This window comes from Labeo rohita, chromosome 12 (genome assembly GCF_022985175.1).
Source record: "Labeo rohita strain BAU-BD-2019 chromosome 12, IGBB_LRoh.1.0, whole genome shotgun sequence".
Classification (NCBI taxonomy): domain Eukaryota; kingdom Metazoa; phylum Chordata; class Actinopteri; order Cypriniformes; family Cyprinidae; genus Labeo; species Labeo rohita.
Genome location: NC_066880.1, coordinates 11,583,885 through 11,606,006, shown reverse-complemented (window position 1 = coordinate 11,606,006; position 22,122 = coordinate 11,583,885). Strand labels below are relative to the sequence as shown.

Sequence of the window (22,122 nt, the reverse complement as noted above, 5' to 3'; positions counted from 1 at the left end):
ATAATTTAGGTAAGAATACAGTATTAAGAATCAAGGGTGTGCAAACTTTTGAACTTTTAAACATCTTTTATGTGAAATATCTTATTCAGGTCAGTACTTAATAAAAAATAACATGCATTTTGTATGATCCCTCTTATTTTGGTAAAATAATTAACAATTTTGCAGATTCTGGAAGGGGGTGTAAACTTTTGACCTCATCTGTACATGCAAAAACAAACAATCCGATTCACAAATATCTCATATCTGTATCACATCGCCCATTTTGGTAAGAGTTTGTCCTTTTTGCTAAGTAAATCATAATTATGATCAAAGTTAAGCACATTAAAGTGTCATAATTACCACATAAAAGCCATAATTAAGACAAAGTCAAAATGTTTTGTTAATGACTTTTTATCTTACTATTTATTTCAGAATTATGGTAAAAATTTTTGGTCATCATTTTTATTTTTGTTCTCACTTTTGCTCTTACAATTTTAATTTATGTCAGTTGTTTTTTTGTTTTTTTTGTCTGTCAGATGTTTTTATATTAATTCCAATGTTTATCACAATTAGTATGACTTAGTAATTTTATGCCATAATTATATTATAATTATGATCTATCAAAGCATGCTTTTATTTACATGGCTGAAATAGGCTTCCATACTTATCATCCGCTTATTTAGCTGTTTATTTATTTGGGAACAATTTTGATTTGTGAATCAAATTAAATTGGATCAACACCCAGCCATGTGATAATAAAATAATGCAAATAAAAAAGTATATGTTTACCTTTTAAGTACACCTTCTAAAGCACACCGTTCTCGCAGACCTCCGTTTCACACTGTAACTATCTTTGCCCTTAGCAAAGATAGGATCCATCTTTATCACACAGAGCTGAAGCATTCATATTTTTTTCCTCTGAGTTGGTGATAAATATGACAGGACAAGGTAGAGTACACTTTTACCACGGTACAGAGGACACAGGACAAACTGCACCACAGGCATTTTAAAACCTCTGCATATCAGTCCCCTAGCCTTTAATCTGGATGACATTTTAGAAATGACTATTCTCTCTCACCCATACACTGCAAATCAGAAAGAGAGGTTTTTAACGTTCATGCCCACATACACACAATGTACTCGGTGAGGGCGGTGAAACATAATGCACTCTTACTCTCAGTATCTTAATTTAATCTCCAGCGAGAGCGCACCTACACGCTGTGCATGCTTTAATGCACTCTCTCTCTGTAGTGCCATAATTTGATCCCCATTTGGGTCACACCTGGAGTGCCACAACACACACAACACTCCATGACACTCCATGATGATGATGATGGACTCTACAGTAATCAAGCATGCTTTTGCTTCAAATTGTATCAATTTTCCTTCTTTAATCATGTGTATCTTTTCAAATATCTCTCGTTGAGCTGCCGTCTGATCGCAAAGGAGAGCGACGTGTTCTCTATGCTCTGAAGTCCCGCTCAGGACTGTGAAAGGAAACTTTTGAATTGCTCTTTCACAATGTCGGCTCGCTAAAAGGGGGTCGGCGAGCGATCACTGCAGCACATCAGGTCTTTAATCAACCATTTTGAGCGTGATAGTATTTGTGCGTGACAAAAATGGTCCTGGTGCTTCATTACGGACCTCGTTATGTTGGATGGGTAATGGCATCTGTCCGCTCTGAGTAATGACGGAGAGAGAGAACAGAGTGAGAAGGAGAGGAATAAACAGGAAGCGGTAACGGCCGCCTCGACTGCTGCCTGTGCACTCATTTGTCCTTGTGATGAAGACACGCTTGAATACATCACCAATGGACCTGGCTTGGCCTGATTGGGTTACACACAATTAAAAACAAGCATCTACCGGTATGCACACACACACAATGAAATGACAACCAAAAGTGTATGTGTGAGAGGGAAATCATAAGAGTAGCTTTGTTCGGGAATTAAACTACACTGATTACACACTATGTTTGTGATTTACTAAAAAGAATTATTAACTCTTAAGAGTCACTCATTCAGGAATCTGAATACACTGATCACACTATGTTTTGGATTCACTAAAAAAAGCCAACTCGTAAGAATCACTTGTTCAGGATTCAAAACTATACTGGCCAATTTTTTATGTTTTTGATTTAAAAAGATCCAACTCATAAGAGCCACTGTTTTATTCACCAAAAAGAGCCAACTCCGAAGAATCACTTGTTCAGGAATTGGACCATACTGGTCAAACTCTTTTAGTTCACAAAAAAAGCCAACTCATAAGAGTCACTTGTTAAGGATACAGAGCTACACTGTTCACTTTCTATGTTTTTAATTTACTAAAACGACCCAACTCATAAGATTCACTTGTTCAGGAATTTGACTACACTGGTCAAATTCTTTTGATTCACTAAAAAGAGCCAACTCATATGAGTCACTTGTTCAGGAATTGGACTACACTGGTCAAACTCTTCTGATTTACTAAAAAGAGCCAACACATAAGAGTCACTTGTTCAGGAATCGGACTACACTGGTCAACCTCTTTTGATTCACTAAAAAGAGCCAACACATAAGAGTCACTTGTTCAGGATTCAAAATTACATCACTTTCTAGGTTTTCGATTTAGTAAAACGATTCAACTCATGAGAGTCACTTGTTCAGGAATTGGACTACACTGGTCAAATTCTTTTGATTCACTAAAAAGAGCTAACTCATAAGAGTCACTTGTTTTATTCACTAAAAAGAGCCAACTCATAAGAGTCACTTGTTCAGGATTCAAAACTGCACTGGCCAATATTTTATGTTTTTGATTTAAAAAGATCCAACTCATAAGAGCCATTGTTTTATTCACTAAAAAGAGCCAACTCATAAGAGTCACTTGTTCAGGAATTGGACTACACTGGTCAAACTCTTTTAGCTCACAAAGAGAGCCAACTCATAAGAGCCATTGTTTTATTCACTAAAAAGAGCCAACTCATAAGAGTCACTTGTTCAGGATTCAAAACTGCACTGGCCAATATTTTATGTTTTTGATTTAAAAAGATCCAACTCATAAGAGCCATTGTTTTATTCACTAAAAAGAGCCAACTCATAAGAGTCACTTGTTCAGGAATTGGACTACACTGGTCAAACTCTTTTAGCTCACAAAGACAGCCAACTCATAAGAGTCACTTGTTCCGGATTCAAAACTATACTGTTTACTTTGCTTTATTTACTAAAACGACCCAACTCATAAGAGTCACTTCTTCAGGAATTGGACTACACTGGTCAAATTCTTTTGATTCACTAAAAATAACTACTCACTCATAAGAGTCACTTGTTCAGGATTCAAAACTATACTGGTCAATGTTGTATGTTTATGATTTAAAAAGATCCAACTCATAAGAGTCATTGCTTTATTTACTAAAACAACCCAACTCATATGAGTCACTTGTTCAGGAATTGGAGTACACTGGTCAAACTCTTCTGATTTAGTAAAAAGAGCCAACTCATAAGAGTCACTTGCTCAGGATTCAAAACTACACTGGTCATTTTCTACGTTTTTGATTTACTAAAAAGATCCAACTCATGAGAGTCACTTGTTCAGGATTCAAAACTACACTGTTCACTTTCTATGTTTTTGATTTACTAAAAAGATTCACTTGTTCAGGAATTGGACTACACTGGTCAAATTCTTTTGATTCACTAAAAATAACTACTCACTCATAAAAGTCACTTGTTCGGGATTCAAAACTACACTGTTGACTTTCTATGTTTTTTATTTACTAAAAAGATCCAACTCATAAGAGTCACTTGTTCAGGAATTGGACTACACTGGTCAAACTTTTGATTCACTAAAACAGCTACTCACTCATAAGAGCCAACTGTTCAGGAATCAAATTACACTGGTGATAATCTATATTTCTGACTCACTAATAAGACTTAGCTCATAAAAGTCACCTACCCTTTTCTGTAATTGGACTACACTGGTCGCACACAATGTTTTTGATTCAGTAAAATTAACAATCTCATAAGAGTCACTTGTTCAGAAACTGAGCTACACTTCTCACACTTTTGATTCACTAAAAAGAACCAGTTCATAGTAATCAGTGATTTGAAAATTGAGCTACACTGGACACATTGCATATGTTTTTATGTAGCAAACTGAATTGTGATGCTGTAGCACACAATAAACTGTATTTTTGCATGCAACATTAATGTAAACCAAATGAAACCGAACAGAATCCAGTTATAGTATTAACAATGGAACCAGTAAAGCAAAAGAAAAAATAAGCACAAAATACTTCCTGTCTTCTCCTCCTGAGTCATTACCTTACTACGGTGTACAGCTGTCGCTATGTTTATGATTAAAATGCACTGTGGTGCCAAAAAATGCAATGTAAAAAGAGACCTGCAGCGACAAAGGACACAGTTTCCTGTTTCCTGCCATAAAACATTGTTAAAAGATCAAGCAAGACCTTCCATGAGCTGCACACCTCTTCATATCCCAAAGTTACACGTCACCCTATAACAAAGCATCTGCTCCTAAAAGAACACAACAAAGGCGCCACCATCCTCTGCTGTAGCTCTGAATGCAATGCAGCAGCCCAGATTTCAAGCTGTTTCCATGACTGAAGCATCTGAGTGGGAAATTCAGTTCACACCCACGTTTCCTAAATAAGCATAACTGGTCAACCCACTCTTTAGAAATTCTGCATGCACGCATAACAATGCAGTGAGTGAAACACTTGAGTGTCATTATTCTCAAAGAGGAACGGTCTCTCTAATAATCACAAACACACACCAGCACACTCCCACACCTCACTTCCACCTCCATTAGTGCTATTAACGTGTGTGCACACAGGCAGACAAAATATGCTGCGTCTGCAGGTCAGCTTTAGCCAAAATTGTGAGGACACAGAGTCAAGCTAAATGGAATGCAGGGGACTTAATGATTAAAGAGGTGTGAAGGTATTAACTATACTTTGGAAAGATCCAGGAACAACCAAAATAAAATAAAATAAAGTAATTAAACAGAACAAAAAGAAATGAAATAGCATGAAATGAAATAAAAAAAAATGAAATAAAATAAAATAAAACGAAACAAACTAAAAATAAAAGGAAATTAAATTAAATTAAATAAAAATAAAATAAAAGGAAATTAAATAAAAATAAACTAAAATTAAATTAAATTAAATCAAATAACAAAATTAAATTAAATTAAAAGAAAATTAAATCAAATCAAATTAAATACAATTAAATGAAATGAAATGAAATAAAATTAAAAAATAAATAAATTAAATTAAATTAAATTAAATTAAATAACAAAATTAAATTAAATTAAATTAAAAGAAAATTAAATCAAATAAAATAAAATGCAAAGAAATGAAATAAAATAAAATGAGACGAAAAGAAATTAAATACAATTAAATGAAATAAAATGAAATAAAATTAAATAAAATTAAAATAAAATAAAATAAAGATTAAATTAAACTAAAAAAAAAAATAAATAAAAAATAAAAGGAAATTGAATAAAAATAAAATAAAATAAAATAAAACAAAAAAATAAAACAAATTAAATTAAATTAAATTAAATGAAACAAAAAGAAATTAAATTAAATTAAATTAAAATAAAATGAAATGAAATGAAAAAGAATTAACTAAATAAAATTAAATACAATTAAAAATAAAACGAAATAAAATAAAACAAAACAAAAAAAACAAAACAAAATAAGTATATTACTGTATTTCTTAAATAAGTATTTATTGTACTTACAGCTGGCATTGGTCGCCTTTGATACCCTTGGTGGTGCAAAAGCATTTACCCGTCAGGACCTGGCACACGTTGGCATGGCCATTACATTTACAGGCTGTAAAAGAAAAAGGGAACCGGACAAAAATGGGGGGGGTGAGAAATATATAGAGCGAGATAAAGATTAACAGAAGGGGGAAGGAAAGAGAGAAAGACATTGTGTGAGAAGAAACACAGAAGTACAAGACTGATTTTATGAACACAGCGGCTTAAATATTATTTAATTAATAAAAACTGCACACGCTGCAAGTTAAAGAAAATAGGTAGATTCCAATAAGGAATGAGCTCTTTATCTACTGCTACAACCGAGCAATTCTGTTTCAACATATAATATTGAAGAAAACAAATAAATACAAATACAAATCGACTCAAATTCAATTCAGTCTCATAAGTTTTCAGTACATCTGTTGGATCTACACTTCAGGCCAAACAAGCTGACAAAAACAGTGAGATCAGCTCATAGGTGGTCCCTCTCTGTTCTCAGATTTTGTTCACACAGAAGTGAGTTTTGGCTGCATTACATGAAATGAGAACATCATGTTACTGACCTCAGGCAACATCAATGATGAAAATCAAAATAATAAATTATGAACCTTAACCACAGAGGTCAATGAACAAACATAATGGTAAATTCTCTTCATTCTACATGCACTAGAAAATAAAACTATTACATAATTACGGCTTAGCAGAAACTATAAGATATTCACTTAGATTAACATTAAAATTAAATCTTACTATTTACTTGCAAATATATTTTGTATATACTATATAAAATACAATTTTGTACACATTTTATAATATAGACTACTGTTCAAAAGTTTGGGGACAGTAAGATATTTTAAGGAGATTAAAAGATTAAAACACCTTACAACACAGTTAAAAGACATGTTTTTAATGTCTTTACTGTCACTTTTGATCACTTTTAATGCATCCTTGTTGCATAAAAGTATTAATTTCTTCCAAAAAAAACAAAAACGTGTGAATAATGCTGCATATACAAGCAAGTTGACTTCCAGAACAAAAATGAACAGATAGATTACTCACCCCTTTGTCATCCAAGAAGTTCATGTCTTTCTTTCTTCAGTCGTAAAGAAATCATGTTTTTTGAGGAAAACATTTCAGGATTTTTCTCCATATAATGGACTGATATGGTGCCCTGAGTTTAAACGTCTAAAATGCAATTTAAATGCAGCTTCAAAGAGCTCTAAATGATCCCAGCCGAAGAATAAGGGTCCTATCTAGCGAAACAATCTGTCATTTTCTAAATACAATAAAAACGTATAAACTGTATATACTATTTTTGATCTCAAATGCTTGTCTTGTCTAGCTCTGCTATGCGCATATGCAGTCCGTGTAATCTGGGTCAATACATTTAGGGTATGTCGAAAAAGTCCCATCTAATTTTCTCCTCCAACCTCAAATTCATCCTACATCACTGCTGAAGTACTGACCCAGTGTTTACAAAGTGAACATGCAAAGAGGGTCAAATGGCATTTACAAAAAAAAAGCTAAAACAGTGATGTAGGACCATTTTAAATTTGGAAATGAGATAGGAGTTTTTGGACATACCCTAACTGTACTGACCCGGATTACACAGACCATGCATGTGCATCACAGAGCTAGACAAGATGAGAATCTGAGGTTAAAAAGTATATAAATTACAATTAAATACATTTTTTTGAAAATGACCAATCGCTTCGCAAGATAAGACTTTTATTCCTTGGCTGGGATCATTTAGAGCCATTTGAAGCTGCACAGAAACAGCATTTTGGATGTTCAAACTCACAGGCACCATAAAATCACTATATGGAGATTTCCTCAAAAAACAATTTCTTTACGACTGCAGACAGAAAGGCATGAACATCTTGGATGACAATGGGGTGAGTAAATTATCTGTACATTTTTGTTCTGGAACTGAACTTTTCCTTTAATGACAGAATTTTAATTTTGAATGACCTATCGCTTTAACTCTTATTTCAAAGCATGACGAAAATGTCATTTCTTATTGTATGACTCCCTTCAAGATCACCAGTTCTAAAACAGGTTCATCTGCATTCAGGAGAGTTTTGCCATTGACAAAAACACTAGCTTTAAGTGCCACAGCCTTTTATCTCCAGTGAAATCCATTTCCGCCTTTTTTGAGCAGTGGACTATAATTATTTCTAAAATAAGCTTTAATTCTACACACGCTCTTCACATGGCACTAACATCACTGCAGATCATCGAGCTCTGACAGGCTTTTGTCCGCCGTGCTAAACATACATGACAGCTTGTATAAGACCAATTCTATGCCGTCTCTAAATCCCAGCATCCTGTAGGTCGTATATCAAAGGTCTATGCTGATATGCATATGAACATCTTTTGTAAGCTGGTCTGCTTTTTAAAGAAGAAACATGAATATCATATTCCTCAAGAACATGGGAAATATGATAGTGGCTCATGTTTGCAGGGCGCACTTTCAGAACTGTCGTGCCATCAAGTATTAAAGTAAAGCCAGCCTTGGGCAAATTTTCACAAAAACATTGAGGAACACAACAAACCCATTTACATACAAATATATGCTGTCAAATAAAACATTAGACCTCTTAGGACCACACTTTTAGAAGGTTTAAACTAGCACATGTTTTGTGATCGCTACCTCTTAGTGTTTAAACTCATGGTGGGGGAGTCTCAAATCCTTGAGCATAATAGTCTATGACAGCATATCCTGTTTCAGCTAGAATGCTGTAAACCGACATCTCCAGGGCAACAGAGAAAAAATGTGAGTGCATGTGTGATCTTACCCCTTACCTCTGGCAGTGCAACCACCTCTATGACCTCAACACTCATTTCCCAGTGTGTTCTTTACTCCATTACTAAGCTTAAAATGCCTTGTTAGCAGCAGGTGCAGATATTCTCACCTTGGCACTTTCCGCCATTGGTTGGGTCTCCGTGGTATCCGGGTAAGCAAGTTTCGCAGTGAAGGCCAGTGGTGAGGTTACGACACTGCTCGCAAACGCTGCCGTTTACACAAGTGCTGTGGCCATTGCACTGGCATGCTGGAAAATAAAAGTTGGTTGTCAATTAGGATTTTTTTTCCAAACTTCGATGTCAGAGATGACTCACAGTGTTATATAAACTAAAGAATTGAAAACTAAAGGATATTTAAACTTTTTATGCCAAGAACCCTTAAATATAATGATCCCATAGTGAGGGATCCCTTTCCTAAAACATGAAAGCAGCTCTATATTTTCATGTTTAAAAACCCTTCTATATTGTGCAAATATAATAATGTAAAGACGACAAAATAACGTTTAATATTGTCATTGTATTAAAGCACTAATTAAAAACAGGATACTTTTGTCAGGGTTATTTGATGAATTGAAAAGCTATTGCCATTTATTTAAAATAAACATTTTATTAAAAATATATATTTAAAATTATATATATATATATATATATATATATATATATATATATATATATATATATATATATATATATCAGTTTGGATCAATTTGAATCACTACTGAATAAAAGTATTAATTTCTTTAAAAATTCTTACAAATTTTTAAATGGTAGTGTATACAAAAAACTAAACATATATGTGTTTGTTTTTCATTACTTTTAAAAACTACACCTGTCAATAAAATTATCACAATCTCACTACTTCTGATGAGTCTTAAAACAGTAAATTCATCACTTATCGTTTATATTGTCACACTAAACATAGTTCATTAATTTCTTAAAGGGACAGTTCACCCAAAAATGAAAATTCTGACATTAATTACTCACCCTTATATCTTGTTATGAATCTACGAATTTATTTTTTGTGCCCAAGGAAAATAAAACTAAATATAGCTGCAAGCAGCGATTACTGGGGTGCAGGCGCTTTAAGGCATTTAAGTACATTTAAAAAAGCATTTTGGCAAAACCAGGTAATTTACCAAGGAAACATTATGTTTTTAATATGTATGACTGTTATAGTGCTAGCTGAGGTCCGATCTCCTTAAAACTTTGCATGCTTGTTTAGAATCACCTTACTACCTTTCTGGGTCTTGAAAGTGGTTTCCGTTGGTGTCTTTGCAGAGTCAGAAAGCTCTCTGATTTCATCAAAAATATCTTAATTTGTATTCTAAAGATGAAAGGTCTTACGGATTTGGCACGACATGAGGGTGAGTAATTAATGACAGATTTTTTTTTTTTTTGGGGTGAACTACCCCTTTAAATATACACATTAACTATGACAGCCCTAAAAATACACATAGTGTTTTTTTTCCCCATTAACTGTATTTTTTTTTTCAGATCACCTTGCACTCCTTTGTGCCCCAGGGGGTCCCTGGACCACAGTTTGAAAACCCCTGGTGTAGCAAATTTGCTCTTTAAAGGTCAAGTGTGCATGTGATTGTCTCAACATGGGTGGTTCTCACCAGGGCACTGGATGAAAGCCCACTCAAAGTCCCGCTCTTTTGGGCAGAGCCCGGTCTCCAGCACCATATCTTGGCTGTATCTGGAAGGGCTCTTCATTGGTCCGCGATACGAACCCTCCATGCACTGCCCTCGACCGGTGTTACTAGGGTCCCCACACCAGCCGCAGTCAGGCTGCTCCAGACACAGACCGCACGTACGCAAACCAGAGCAGTTCTGAGCTGCAATGACAGAGAAAAGAAAGAGATAAGAGCAGATTCTAAAAAAATAACAATGAGAAACAACAAAGAAACGCTTAAAATGATACTTTCAAGCTCTCACGAGGCATATCACTCCACTGACTGCGTAATACGCTCTCAAATACCACCAGAAAGTTCACTCTCCCTAAAGAGCACATCAGAGCCATGTGCGTCAGCCTCTTTCGGTTTGATCCACCTCCCCGGCAGCCAAATCACATCTCTTAGGATCTCAGTCCTCACAACAACAAGCATTACACATAAAGTGTGTTCAGGGTCAACATGATGGCAGCAATAACAGTGAAAAAGCACAATGCTAGTCATTATGCTGGCAGGAGTTCATGGATTTTCAACTGCAGGAGCTGACAGATCCTCAACAGCACCATATGATTTGATTCGGCATGCAATAAAAATCATTTGTTTAGGAGTGAGGAGATGTCTAGACGGGTTAGGCGTGAAAAACGGTTGAGACAACTCTGGGAATAAAAATACATCCTTGCTGATTTAAATAGTGAACGTCCATGTGTTCACAGACATGAATTTATTGGCACCCTGCAAATTAAGAGACGTCACTGAGACTTCAGCTAACAGATATCACTGGTTTTTAAAATCACACGAAATCAAAACTGAACCATGTAGCCACCTTTCTGCTGTGTATGACTCACTGATCAATACTGATACAAAAAATGGCTTTTCAAGTAACATCACAAAGCCCTTTTAAATTTTAACTCCTCCTCCACAGCCACTAGTCACAAAAAGAATAATCCAAGCCATTCCCAAAGGAATAGTTCGCCCAAAAAAGAAAATTCTGTCATTATTTATTCACCCTCATGTTTGTCCCAAACCAGTAAGATTTTCATTCATCTTCGGAACACAAATTATATTAACTATATTAATAATATTTTTAATGAAATCCGAGAGCTTTCTGACCCTGCAAAGACAGCAACAGTACTACCACATTCAAGGCCCAGAAAGGTAGTAAGGACATTGTTAAAAAAGTCCACGTGACATCAGTGGTTCAACCTTTCTTTTATAAAGCTACAACAAGACTTTCAGTGCACAAAGAAAACAAAAATGACAAAAATAAGCTCTCAGATTTCATCCAAAACATCTTAATTTGTGTTCAGAAGATGAACGAACGTCTCACAGGTTTGGAACAACATTAGGGTGAGTAACTAATGACAGAATTCTGTTATCATTTGTGACCCTGGACCACAAAACCAGTCATAAAGTATATAAATCTCATGAAATTGAGATTTACATACTATCTGAAAACGGAATAAATAAGCTTTCCTTTGACGTATGGTTTGTTAGGATAGCACAATATTTGGCTAAGACACAATTATTTGAAAATCTGGAATCTAAGGGGGCAAAAAAAATTCTAAATATTGAGAAAGTCACCCTTAAAGTTGTCCACCCAGTTCTTAGCAATGCATATTACTAATAAAAAATTATGTTTTGATATATTAACAGTAGGAAGTTTATAAAATAAGTTGAGATACTTCACCACAGTACAAATAAATCCTAATCTAATCATGACAAACTATACATTGTTGGAAAGATCTAAAACTCCTATATAGATATTTTACCATATTTTTGTTACAAATTATGAAGGAAAAGTAATAGATTAATATATGTCAAAAGTGCAACTTAAAAAAAAAAAAAAAAATCTACATCATAACATGAGTTCTGACCTTTGTCACAAAAGACTTTCTTTATTGACTTTTTCCCTATCACGTTTTAGAAATCATAAGAAATTATATTTCAGTTCAAAACTAAAAACCTCAAAATTCATCCTTTGAAAGGCATTTTAAAATCAGACATTGCATTACCACGGAAAATGTACATTAAAATCATATAACAATATGTTTTCATTCATGAATTATAAAAATTCAAGTCTGGATAGTGCATTTTAATGTCTGTGTTCAAAAATGGGAGTGACAGCTAAAGGGTTAATATCCCAATGATTTTGGCAAAAAAAAATTAATAATAATATATACGGTTATATACAAATACTTATGACTGGTTTTGTGGTCCAGGGTCACATTTATTCACCCTCAAGTTAATCAAAACCTGTATGACTTTCTTTATTCTTCCACAAACAGTTTTGGTTACTTGACTAACACTCTATGAAAAGCACTAACATTTCTCAAAATATCTTATGTACCACAGAAGAAAGTCATAAGTTTGAAAAAACATTAGGGTGAGTAAATTACATTTTCGTTTGTTTTTGAGTGAACTATCCCTTTAAACCATAAAACTCCCATCCTGCTTTTTTCTTCATTAAATACATAATTTTTACTCATAAATATGTGAAATTACTGAACTAAAATGCCATTTCATGTTCATTAGCACACAAAACACTTATTTACATAATACCTAATGTGGCCATCCCAATAGGCAACTGTGGAGAGAGACAGAAAAACACAGAAAAATGAGGTACAAGTCAAATAGTTGATCTTCAGCAATGCGACAAGGACATGGTACAAACCGAATGTAAACAAATGACCTTCAGCCCACCCAAGACGTGGCGGCAGCCGCCAGATTTAAGATCGAATTTATCAGACTGTTACAATATGGGGGTCGACACACACAAGCTCCCCACATCCCAGTGCAAATCACTGCCGCCTAAAAACAAAAAAACAAAGGACGCACACCTTCACAAGTGTGACTCAAACTCATCCAGGCATGCTCCGACAGAGACAAACCACCCTGAAGAGAAAAAGACGAAAAACATAGGCGAAAAAAAAAACATGAAGCAGAAATAGATCTTTAAAATGGCTCTGACACAGGCCGAGGCTTATGGCGAAGCAGTTGAAACGTTAAGTAACCATCACTCGGACAGAGAGATACATTTTGGTGACAAAAAGGTTTCCTGAGCCAGACAGATTTGCGGAATCGTACCACCTCCTTCTGGCAGAGAGCTTTTAATTCATTTTCCATCAGACTGAACATAATGGAAGTTCTATCAGTAAGTCTAGGCCTGTCATAAAAACAGACTACAGTCGAAGAGTGTCCGTATGTCCCCGGTACGCTTACCTCACTGTCTGATAGGGTGAAATAAGACATTATGAGCACTTACAGCCTTCACTCTGAAGGACAAAAATGGCATAACGCAGGATATGCACACAGCTAAATTGTCAGCAAACAAGTTGCATTTTAAACACAACAAATGTAAATGTGAACTACACATCAAGGAAAGTGAAAAAGCAGGAACATTAAGCTATTTGAGAAATGTCAAGGCCGCTTTTTTAATATTCCCTGAAGAGCGTTTATGCCAAATTATGTCGTTTCCTTAAAGTTTTTATCACTTAGTGTGCCGACGCGTGCCGTAAGAATCCATTCTTGGACGGCCAAGAGGGAAGAGCGAATGCTTAGGCAGACAAATTGAAACACTAATTGCACATTACAGGCGGATCAGAGGCCAAGCAGTTCAGCTAATGGGATGAAACAACAGATCTGATAGAGATGAAGAACCCACACAACCCAGGCCGCTGACAGGCACTGATTGGTTCTATATTTCTCTGAAAGGCTCCGCAGAGCAACTTTCTCATCACCGAAAAGGGTATACTCACGCTGAAACCCTTCCAAGAAACAAGGCTCAGGGGTTTCTTAAGAAAACAGCTCTTGCAATTTAGGTTTCATTTCATGAACAAAATGTCTCACCATTATATGTACAATCATTTTGAAGTCCTAAAGTATAAAGAAAAGTAACAGTTAAACTTTATTCAAGGATTAGTTAACTCCTGAATTAAAATTTCCTGATAATTTACTCACCTCTGTGTCATCCAAGATGTCCATGTCTTTCTTTTTTTTTTTTTCCATATAGTGGACTTCAACAGGGATCAACGGGTTGAAGGTCCAAATTGCAGTGTAATGCGTTAAGTCTTGGATGAAGAGCTAGTGCAAGACGATCGTTTGAGGTTAAAAAGTATATACATTTTTATTTATTTTTAGGAAATGACTAATTGTTTCGTTAGATAAGACCCGTATTCCTCGGCTGGGATCATGTACAGCCCATTGAAGCTTCATTAAAGTGCAATTTAGACCTTCAACCTGTTGATCCCTATTGAAGTCCACTATATGGAGAAAAATCCTGAAATGTTTTCCTCAATTTCTTTTCGACTCAAGTAAGAAAGACATGAACATCTTGGAAGACACACGGGTGAGTAAATATTCAAAAATTCAAATATTTGGGGTCAGTAAGACTTTTTTGTGAAGTTTTTGAAAGAAGTCTCTTGTGGTAACCAAAGCTGCATTAAGTTGCTCAAAAAACAGTAAAACTGTGAAATATTATTAAATAACAGTTTACTATTTTACCATATTTTAAATGACATACATGAGGGGAAAAATGAATTTTCAGCAGCCATTACTTTAGTCTTCAGTTTCACATGACTCTTCAGAAACCATTCTATTTGACCAATTTGGTGCTCAAGAAAACATATTTTTGAAAACAGCTGTTGCCTAATATGTTTCTGAAAATCTTTTTTCTTTTTTCAAGACCCTTTCATTAAATATCTTTGCAGAAAAGATTCATGAACTATGACTACATCTTGTACAGACTTGTCTTATACATACCATAAGTTCAGAAATAATATGAGAAAAATGCTTTAAAAAAAAAAAAAAAAAAAAAAAAAATCTCAAAAGTCAAGATAATTCAATTCAAAATGACTGAAGGTATAACACCAGTCGACTATTATTGACAATAAATAATTTGTAAAAACAATGAACAGCAGCTTTCAGCCTGCCTTCATGATGCAAACAAGTAATATCAGACAAACAGTATAGTTCTTCACGTTCTTATTCAAAACGCGCTGCTTTTCCACTGTTTTTTTTAACGTAAACATGGACATGTCTGACTGCTGCACTCGTGTCTCTTTCAGCATCTCATGTATGAAACGGCATGACACGGCGCTCAAGTTAAAAGAAGTTCACTCCCATCTTGCATGTTTTTCCTATTCTACTGCCTGCATCGCATTTTTGTCAACACAAAAAGCGCCTAGCGATATGAGCGTGTCACGCGTCAGTGGATAATCATGTAATAATAATCACGTCTAATTCTAACGTTTGGTAATATTGCTATTCAAAATTTCATGATTCCTTGATTTCTAAAAAATAAAATCGTGGCAAAACATTAAATTTGAATCGATAAAATCGAAAAAAAAAACACCCCGGCCCTAGCTGCCAACAGTAGTGAGGTACTCTCAGCTCTGTTTAACACATTTGACTGTGTAACACATTCACTTCCTTTTCCCCCTCAAAATCAGTGCTAAAAAAGGAAAAAGGACCACAGATTCTCTCTGGTGCAGCTTTATAAGCAGTGATGGCCACTATATGTAAATGCAGACACTCACACACGCAGTCTGCTGTCTGCCACTCCAGACACTGGCCATAGGGAAAGGAGATGACGTAAGCATTGGAGTCCACGCAGCGTTTGGTGCTTCCACACCACATGCACTCCATGGCCTGGCTGGTGCAGTTCTCACAAGTGGTGCGCAGGGAGCAGGGCGTCTTACACGGGCGGGCGTTCTGGTTCGGGCTCACTGCAAGGGAGAAAAAAAACATACGACGTGTGAAAGAAAAATTCATTTTACTCATCTATGTGCTTATGGAATATTGTGTAAGGGTCTGCTTTATTTAAACCTGCTATAAGAATGACATAAGAGAAGGGTGTTAGGGCCCTAAATATAAAGATTTGAATCCTGGGAGTATGACGTAGCAGAATGTATTTGTCTGACTCTTATTACATGTGGAAAGTTACCAGTTAGGAGATGTAACCTTGAAGGCTAGGGAAGAGATATAAATTGGAGTGAGCCCTCCCTTCTGGGTCGCACTCTGCAGTAACCTGTGTTTCTGTATGACTGTCTGACCTTCTTTGCAAAGAATAAATTATAAAAGACATTTGACTGAGTTTGTCTCTTACTTTGGTGAGAGTCGGTTTGATTTTGCCACAACAGACGTTACTTAAAAAGGAATGCTTATGTATCGTATTGGCTTATTTCCAGGCGTCCACTATAAAATAAAAGGGAATAGAAGAGTGAAACAGAAACTCACCGACTGGTTTCTCACAGATGAGGCCGTCTGTGTTGGCTGTGCAGGGATTCGCCCTGAGGCCAGAGACCTGAGCTCTCTCCAGGTAAGCGCAGAAGCCTGAGTCATTGGGCTCACCGGGCAGCCACTGCAGAGAGGTGTTAGTGAATGGAGACATGTCCTCCCAACCCCAGTATGACACGTTGATCTTCCTCAGGCCAATCCACGGGGAAAGTTTCTGCAGGACAAACGCAATGAGTCACAGGAACAAAATTAGGGACTAGGCTGCATCAATCATGATTATTAGATACAAACCTTCCCCTTCTGCTGCTGGTACTTCTGCAGTTCCTCCAGCACAAATTCCACCTGCTTGGCTGTGGTTAAAGAGGCGATGTTTCCTTCCAGGTTCTTGCAGTAGTGCTGAGCATTGTCAAAGCTCTCTCTGCTGGAGTTGATCTGCAGACAGGCCTCCCCAACATTGCTCCAGCCATCTCCACACAGCTGGGCTACAGAGAGGTCATGAGATGTAGAGGAATTAGGGGCTTTTAACTCAAGCTTCGTATTTCTTCCATTTCTCGTTTGATCTCTGTTCTTCAGAGACAGCAGGAGAGCTCTTAACATAATGAAAATTACTCTTTAGAAACGAGCGAAGCTCTAAAAGGACCAATTGCTAATTCAAGCAAAGTGGCCGGTTAGAGAAATTTCCACAGTGGAAAATGCCAAGCACAATCAGACTGAATCGTTTAGCAAATTTACAATTTAAAGACGACAAAAGGTGTTGTGAATCTCAGGTTTCTTTAGGTCAAAATTTACAAAGAGCACATATGCCGACAAATTCATGTACAACAGAAATGAAATACAGTTAAGGTCAAAGTTTGCATCCACCTTTCAGAATCATTAAAAATGTTAATTATTTTACCAAAATAAGAGGGATCATACAAAATGCATGTTATTGTTTGTGTAGCACTGACCTGAATACGATATTTCACATAAAAGATGTTTACATATAGTCCACAAGAGAAAATAATTGTTGAATTTATAAAAATGACCCGGTTCAAGTTTACATCCCCTTGATTCTTAATAGTGTGTTGTTACCTGGATGATCCACAGCTGTGCTTTTTGTTTACAGATTGTTGTTCATGAGTCCCTTGTTTGCCCTGAACAGTTAAACTGCCTGCTGTTCTTGAGAAAAGTCTTTCAGGTCCCACAAATTCTTTGGCTTTCCAGCATTTTTGTGTATTTGCATCCTTTCCAACAATGACTGTATGATTTTGAAATCCATCTTTTCACACTGAGGACAACTGAGTGACACATATGCAACTATTACAGAAGGTTCAAACGCTCACTGATGCTCCAGAAGGAAAAGCCATGCATTAAGAGCCGGGGGTGAAAACTTTTGAACAAAATGCAGACGTGTACATTTTCATTATTTTGCCTAAATATCAAATTTTTTCATTTAGTACTGCCCTTCAGAGACTACAGAAGACAGTTACATGTTTCCCAGAAGACATACATTTTACATTTTTATAGTTACATTTACCCTGATCTTAAAATTCAAAAAGTTTTCACCCCATGACTCTTAGTGCATCGTGTTTCCTTCTGGAGCATCAGTGAGTGTTTGAACCTTCTGTAATAGTTGCATATGAGTCTCTCAGTTGTCCTCAGTGTGAAAAGATGGATCTCAAAGTCATACAGTAGTTGTTAGAAAGGGTTCAAATACACAAAAGTGCTGGAAAACCAAAGAATTTGTGGAACCTGAAAGATTTTTCTGAAGAACAGTGAGCAGTTTAACTGTTCAGGACAAACAACAGACTCATGAACAACTATCACTAAACAAAAAAAACACAGCTGTGGATCATTCAGGTAACAACACAGTATGAAGAACCAAGGGGATGTAAATTTTTGAACCAGGTCATATTTATAAATTCAACTATTATTTTCTATTTTGGACTATATGTAAATGTCTTTTATGTGAAATATTGTATTCAGGTCAGAGCTAAATAAACAATAATATGCATACTGTATGATCCCCCCCCCTATTTTGGTAAAATAATTTACCTTTTTAATAATTCTGAAAGGGGGATGCAAACTTCAACTATAAGCTCTTTAGGTAAATTACAAATCAGAGATAGTGGAGGGAAGACAGGGGTTTAAATCTGCCAAACAGGCTTCGTTCCAAAAAAATAGTGACCTTCCTGTCTGAACAACATTTTAAGGTAAAAGATATCTTTTGGCCAATATATATATACACTGCGGAAAGCTCACTGAATAAAATTAATCTACGATCAGGATTAATTGGAGTAAGTGTTATTATGGATTATGGGCTCATATTTTGACATTTTAAAGTTAATTTTGTTGAATAACGTGTGAATATTGTCTGACGAGCCTAATTATGGCCAGTCTCTTTTCACAAAACAAAATCTCCTTTATCACCCTATGGCGTTCTTACCGGGAAGGGTGTGGCATTCCTGTTGTTGAGGATCCCATTGGCAGCTGAGGTTAAGGGAGCAGCTCTTGCAGTTGGCCATCTTGCTGCAAATCTGCTCATTTCTGATTGGACATTTGGTGAAATTCTTCACAGTCTAGTAAAAAAAAAAGTTAAATGAGATATCAACAAACACAGGAATACTAGTGCATAGAATTGTCTCGTGTAACACCGGTGCACTCTGGAGGCCAACTTACAGAAGTGCAGTTACTGAGAGCCGAGATGCATTTCTTGCTGTCGCACCACTGACATCCATTAGTGTTGGCGGTACAGCTGGTGCAGTCTGAGAAGCGGTAACATCTCTCATCCACTGTGGCTAGAGCAGAGACAGATGGAAAAAGACACAAAGTAAAAACGTAAGGCAGAGATGCAAAAAAAAAAAGTCTAGTCCAAAGAAAAATGACAGTTCTTAGCATTAATATCCAACAGTTGTGAGGCATACATTAATCTAGCGAGACATCTAAGCTCTTCCACAGCCAACTCTCATATCAGACCTTTAACCAAAGTAGAAGAGAAACATTTAGCACTTCAAACACCACCTATTCCCCATTTACTTCTAATCGCAAGACTTCAAACAGTGTGACTTATGTAAAGAATCAAAGAAACCTCTGTTCTACCTCTCTTTCTTCTGACAATCCTTTATTCAATAATAACGAGTGTCTCTATGTGCTTACTTCAGTAGAGAGACATTTGTTTCCCCTTCCCTAGTTTTAAAAAGCCCTCTTTCACACACACCACAGATCACACAACAGCTGCTGAATCTACAGCAAATCTATCTGTTTGAATCATTCTAATGAACTGCGGCAATAGAAATGAGCTCGACAGAGCAGTTATTGAAGACTCACTTACTAAAAGGAACGTTTTATGACAAGGTGTAGTTAAATAAGTGCATGCACAAGAATTTTATTGTAATAAAATATGTGTGTGAGTGTGTGTGTGTATAAGAAATAAATGCTATATTTATATTTAATACAAATCATATATAAATATGAATACATATATACGTGTGAATATTTCTTAAATATATGCACATATATTATGTAACAAACTTTTGTTTTGGATGTGAATAATCGTGATTAATCAATTTGACTAATCGATACAGTACTCAATAATGCAAATATATATATATATATATATATATACACACACATATACATATATATATACATACACACATTTATATACAAATTAGTCATGTCAAATCGATTAATCGCATCCAAAATACATAACATATGTGCGTGTGCTGTGTATATTTGTATGTATAAACAAAAACACACACATACATGTATATATTTAAGAAATAAATGTAATATATATTTATATTTAATACAAATCATATATAAATATGATTACATATATACACGTGAACATTTCTTAAATGTATACAATATGTGTGAATATTTCTTAAATATATGCACATATATTATGTAACACAAACTTTTATTACGGATGTGATTAATCGCGATTAATCAATTTGACTAATCGATATATAGTACTCAACAATACAAATACATATATAGTATGTGTGTGAGTGTGTAAGTATATGTATATATACACAAACACACATTTATATACAAATTTGTGCTGTCAAAATATATATTTACAGTTATTTGATCAAATATAGTTGGCCCAGCAATATTTTGAAATACTATTATAACTTAAAACAACTTTTCTATATTCATATATTTTAATAATGTATTTAAAATGTGATTTATTCCTGTTTTTTTTGTTTCGCAGTCATAATTACAGCATTCAGCATTATGTAACCCTTTAGAAATCATTCTAACATTCTGATTTGATGATTCATAAACATTTCTTATTATTATCAATGATGAAAACAGCGCTGATTAATGCTTTTGTTAAAACCAAATTTTTTTTGGATTCCTCCATTTGATGAATAGAAAGTTCAGAAAAACAGTATTTATATAAAATAGAATGGTTTTGTAACCATGTAAAAGTATTTACTGTCATATTTGATCATCTTAATTTGTCCTTGTTAGAAAAAAAAAAACAATATTAATTAAAAAAAAAAAATAAATGATTCCAACAAATTTTGTTTTTGCACTAAGAGAACCCCAGGTTCACACCTACATCTCATCTCCAAATTTGAATGTTTATAATATTTAATTTACAGTTTGTTTGTTTTGAATTAATATTTAAATACATATTTATAAATAAAACACTTATTACAAAAAAACGACACAATTCAGTAATGACACTGATTTAGGTTTCACCAAGCTGAAGATGATAAAACAGCACTTACTTCATTTTGACTTTATTCAGTGAATGATTCAAATCAAGTCTTTGTGCAGGTTAATTTAATTAACTGGATCATAAGAGTAATTTGTTTATGAATCCGACTACATTTTTTGTGTTTGTGTTTGAGTACTGCCAGTGTCTTGGCATTACTTTGTAGTACATTGTCTTTTTATTTCATACCATTTCATTCAGACTGCAGGATCTCTTTCTCTTTTTTTTTTAATTTGCTGTGGCACTTAAGATTCAACAGCGGCAAACAGCGGTGCAGAAAACACTGAAACACTCACGTACCATAAACAAGGCCAGCGCTGCCAGGGATTATCCCAGCATGCACCTCTCAAGACCTCAGGTCTGAATTTCAACTCAAACAAAATGAAGCCAAATATTCCATTGGCTGGAGGTCTGCACACTCACTCTCAAAGTCTACATTTTGGCTGGTTTTGTGTGATTGGTTGTGTTCTGACAGGTGGCAAAAGATCAAACAGACTGGCGGTCCTGCAGAGCAAAAGGAGGGCTGTGGGAAACTCTCCTCTGTGTCTGCTTCAGACAGCTTGTGCCCCCTCCATTACTCTCTCATTAACACAGCCAGTGCACAATGTAGCAGACAAACCCGAGGGCTTAGATCAGCACACACAAGAAGGGCTGATTTCTTGGCTAGGGCATCGTGGAAAATGTTTTAGCTGAGGGTGGCAGGGGACTCTCTAAGCCTCTTCCAGATACCTACCAGCTTTGGCAGGGCAGAATGGAGCAGGTGTAGCACTGTTAGTGAAGCCAGGCTCCCAGGACATGCACCGGCCCCCTTTCCAAACACAACGCACACCTGGGCCTGCGGCCTCGCAGCGCTCCTGCCCCAGGAAGGCCTCACAGCTGGGTGGCCTGTAGATTAGTACGTCATTCAGAAGGACGCTGGAGAAACCCCCAAAGACATACATGGACCTATAAGGAGAAGATAAT

The 22,122-nt window shown here is 35.6% G+C and overlaps 1 protein-coding gene across 1 annotated transcript in view; it reads right to left on the bottom strand.

Annotated features, from left to right (window-relative positions):
* Nucleotides 1-22,122, bottom strand: part of atrnl1b (attractin-like 1b) — a 118,064-nt gene that overhangs the window by 70,689 nt on the left and 25,253 nt on the right. The window contains exons 12-20 of the mRNA XM_051124431.1: nt 21,893-22,104; nt 19,107-19,225; nt 18,874-19,006; nt 16,740-16,930; nt 16,449-16,662; nt 15,749-15,937; nt 10,161-10,379; nt 8,652-8,789; nt 5,716-5,809 (exon numbers count right to left, since the gene is read on the bottom strand). Of these exons, the coding sequence (XP_050980388.1) occupies nt 5,716-5,809; nt 8,652-8,789; nt 10,161-10,379; nt 15,749-15,937; nt 16,449-16,662; nt 16,740-16,930; nt 18,874-19,006; nt 19,107-19,225; nt 21,893-22,104 (1,509 nt within the window). The remainder of the gene's footprint in view (nt 1-5,715; nt 5,810-8,651; nt 8,790-10,160; nt 10,380-15,748; nt 15,938-16,448; nt 16,663-16,739; nt 16,931-18,873; nt 19,007-19,106; nt 19,226-21,892; nt 22,105-22,122) is intronic.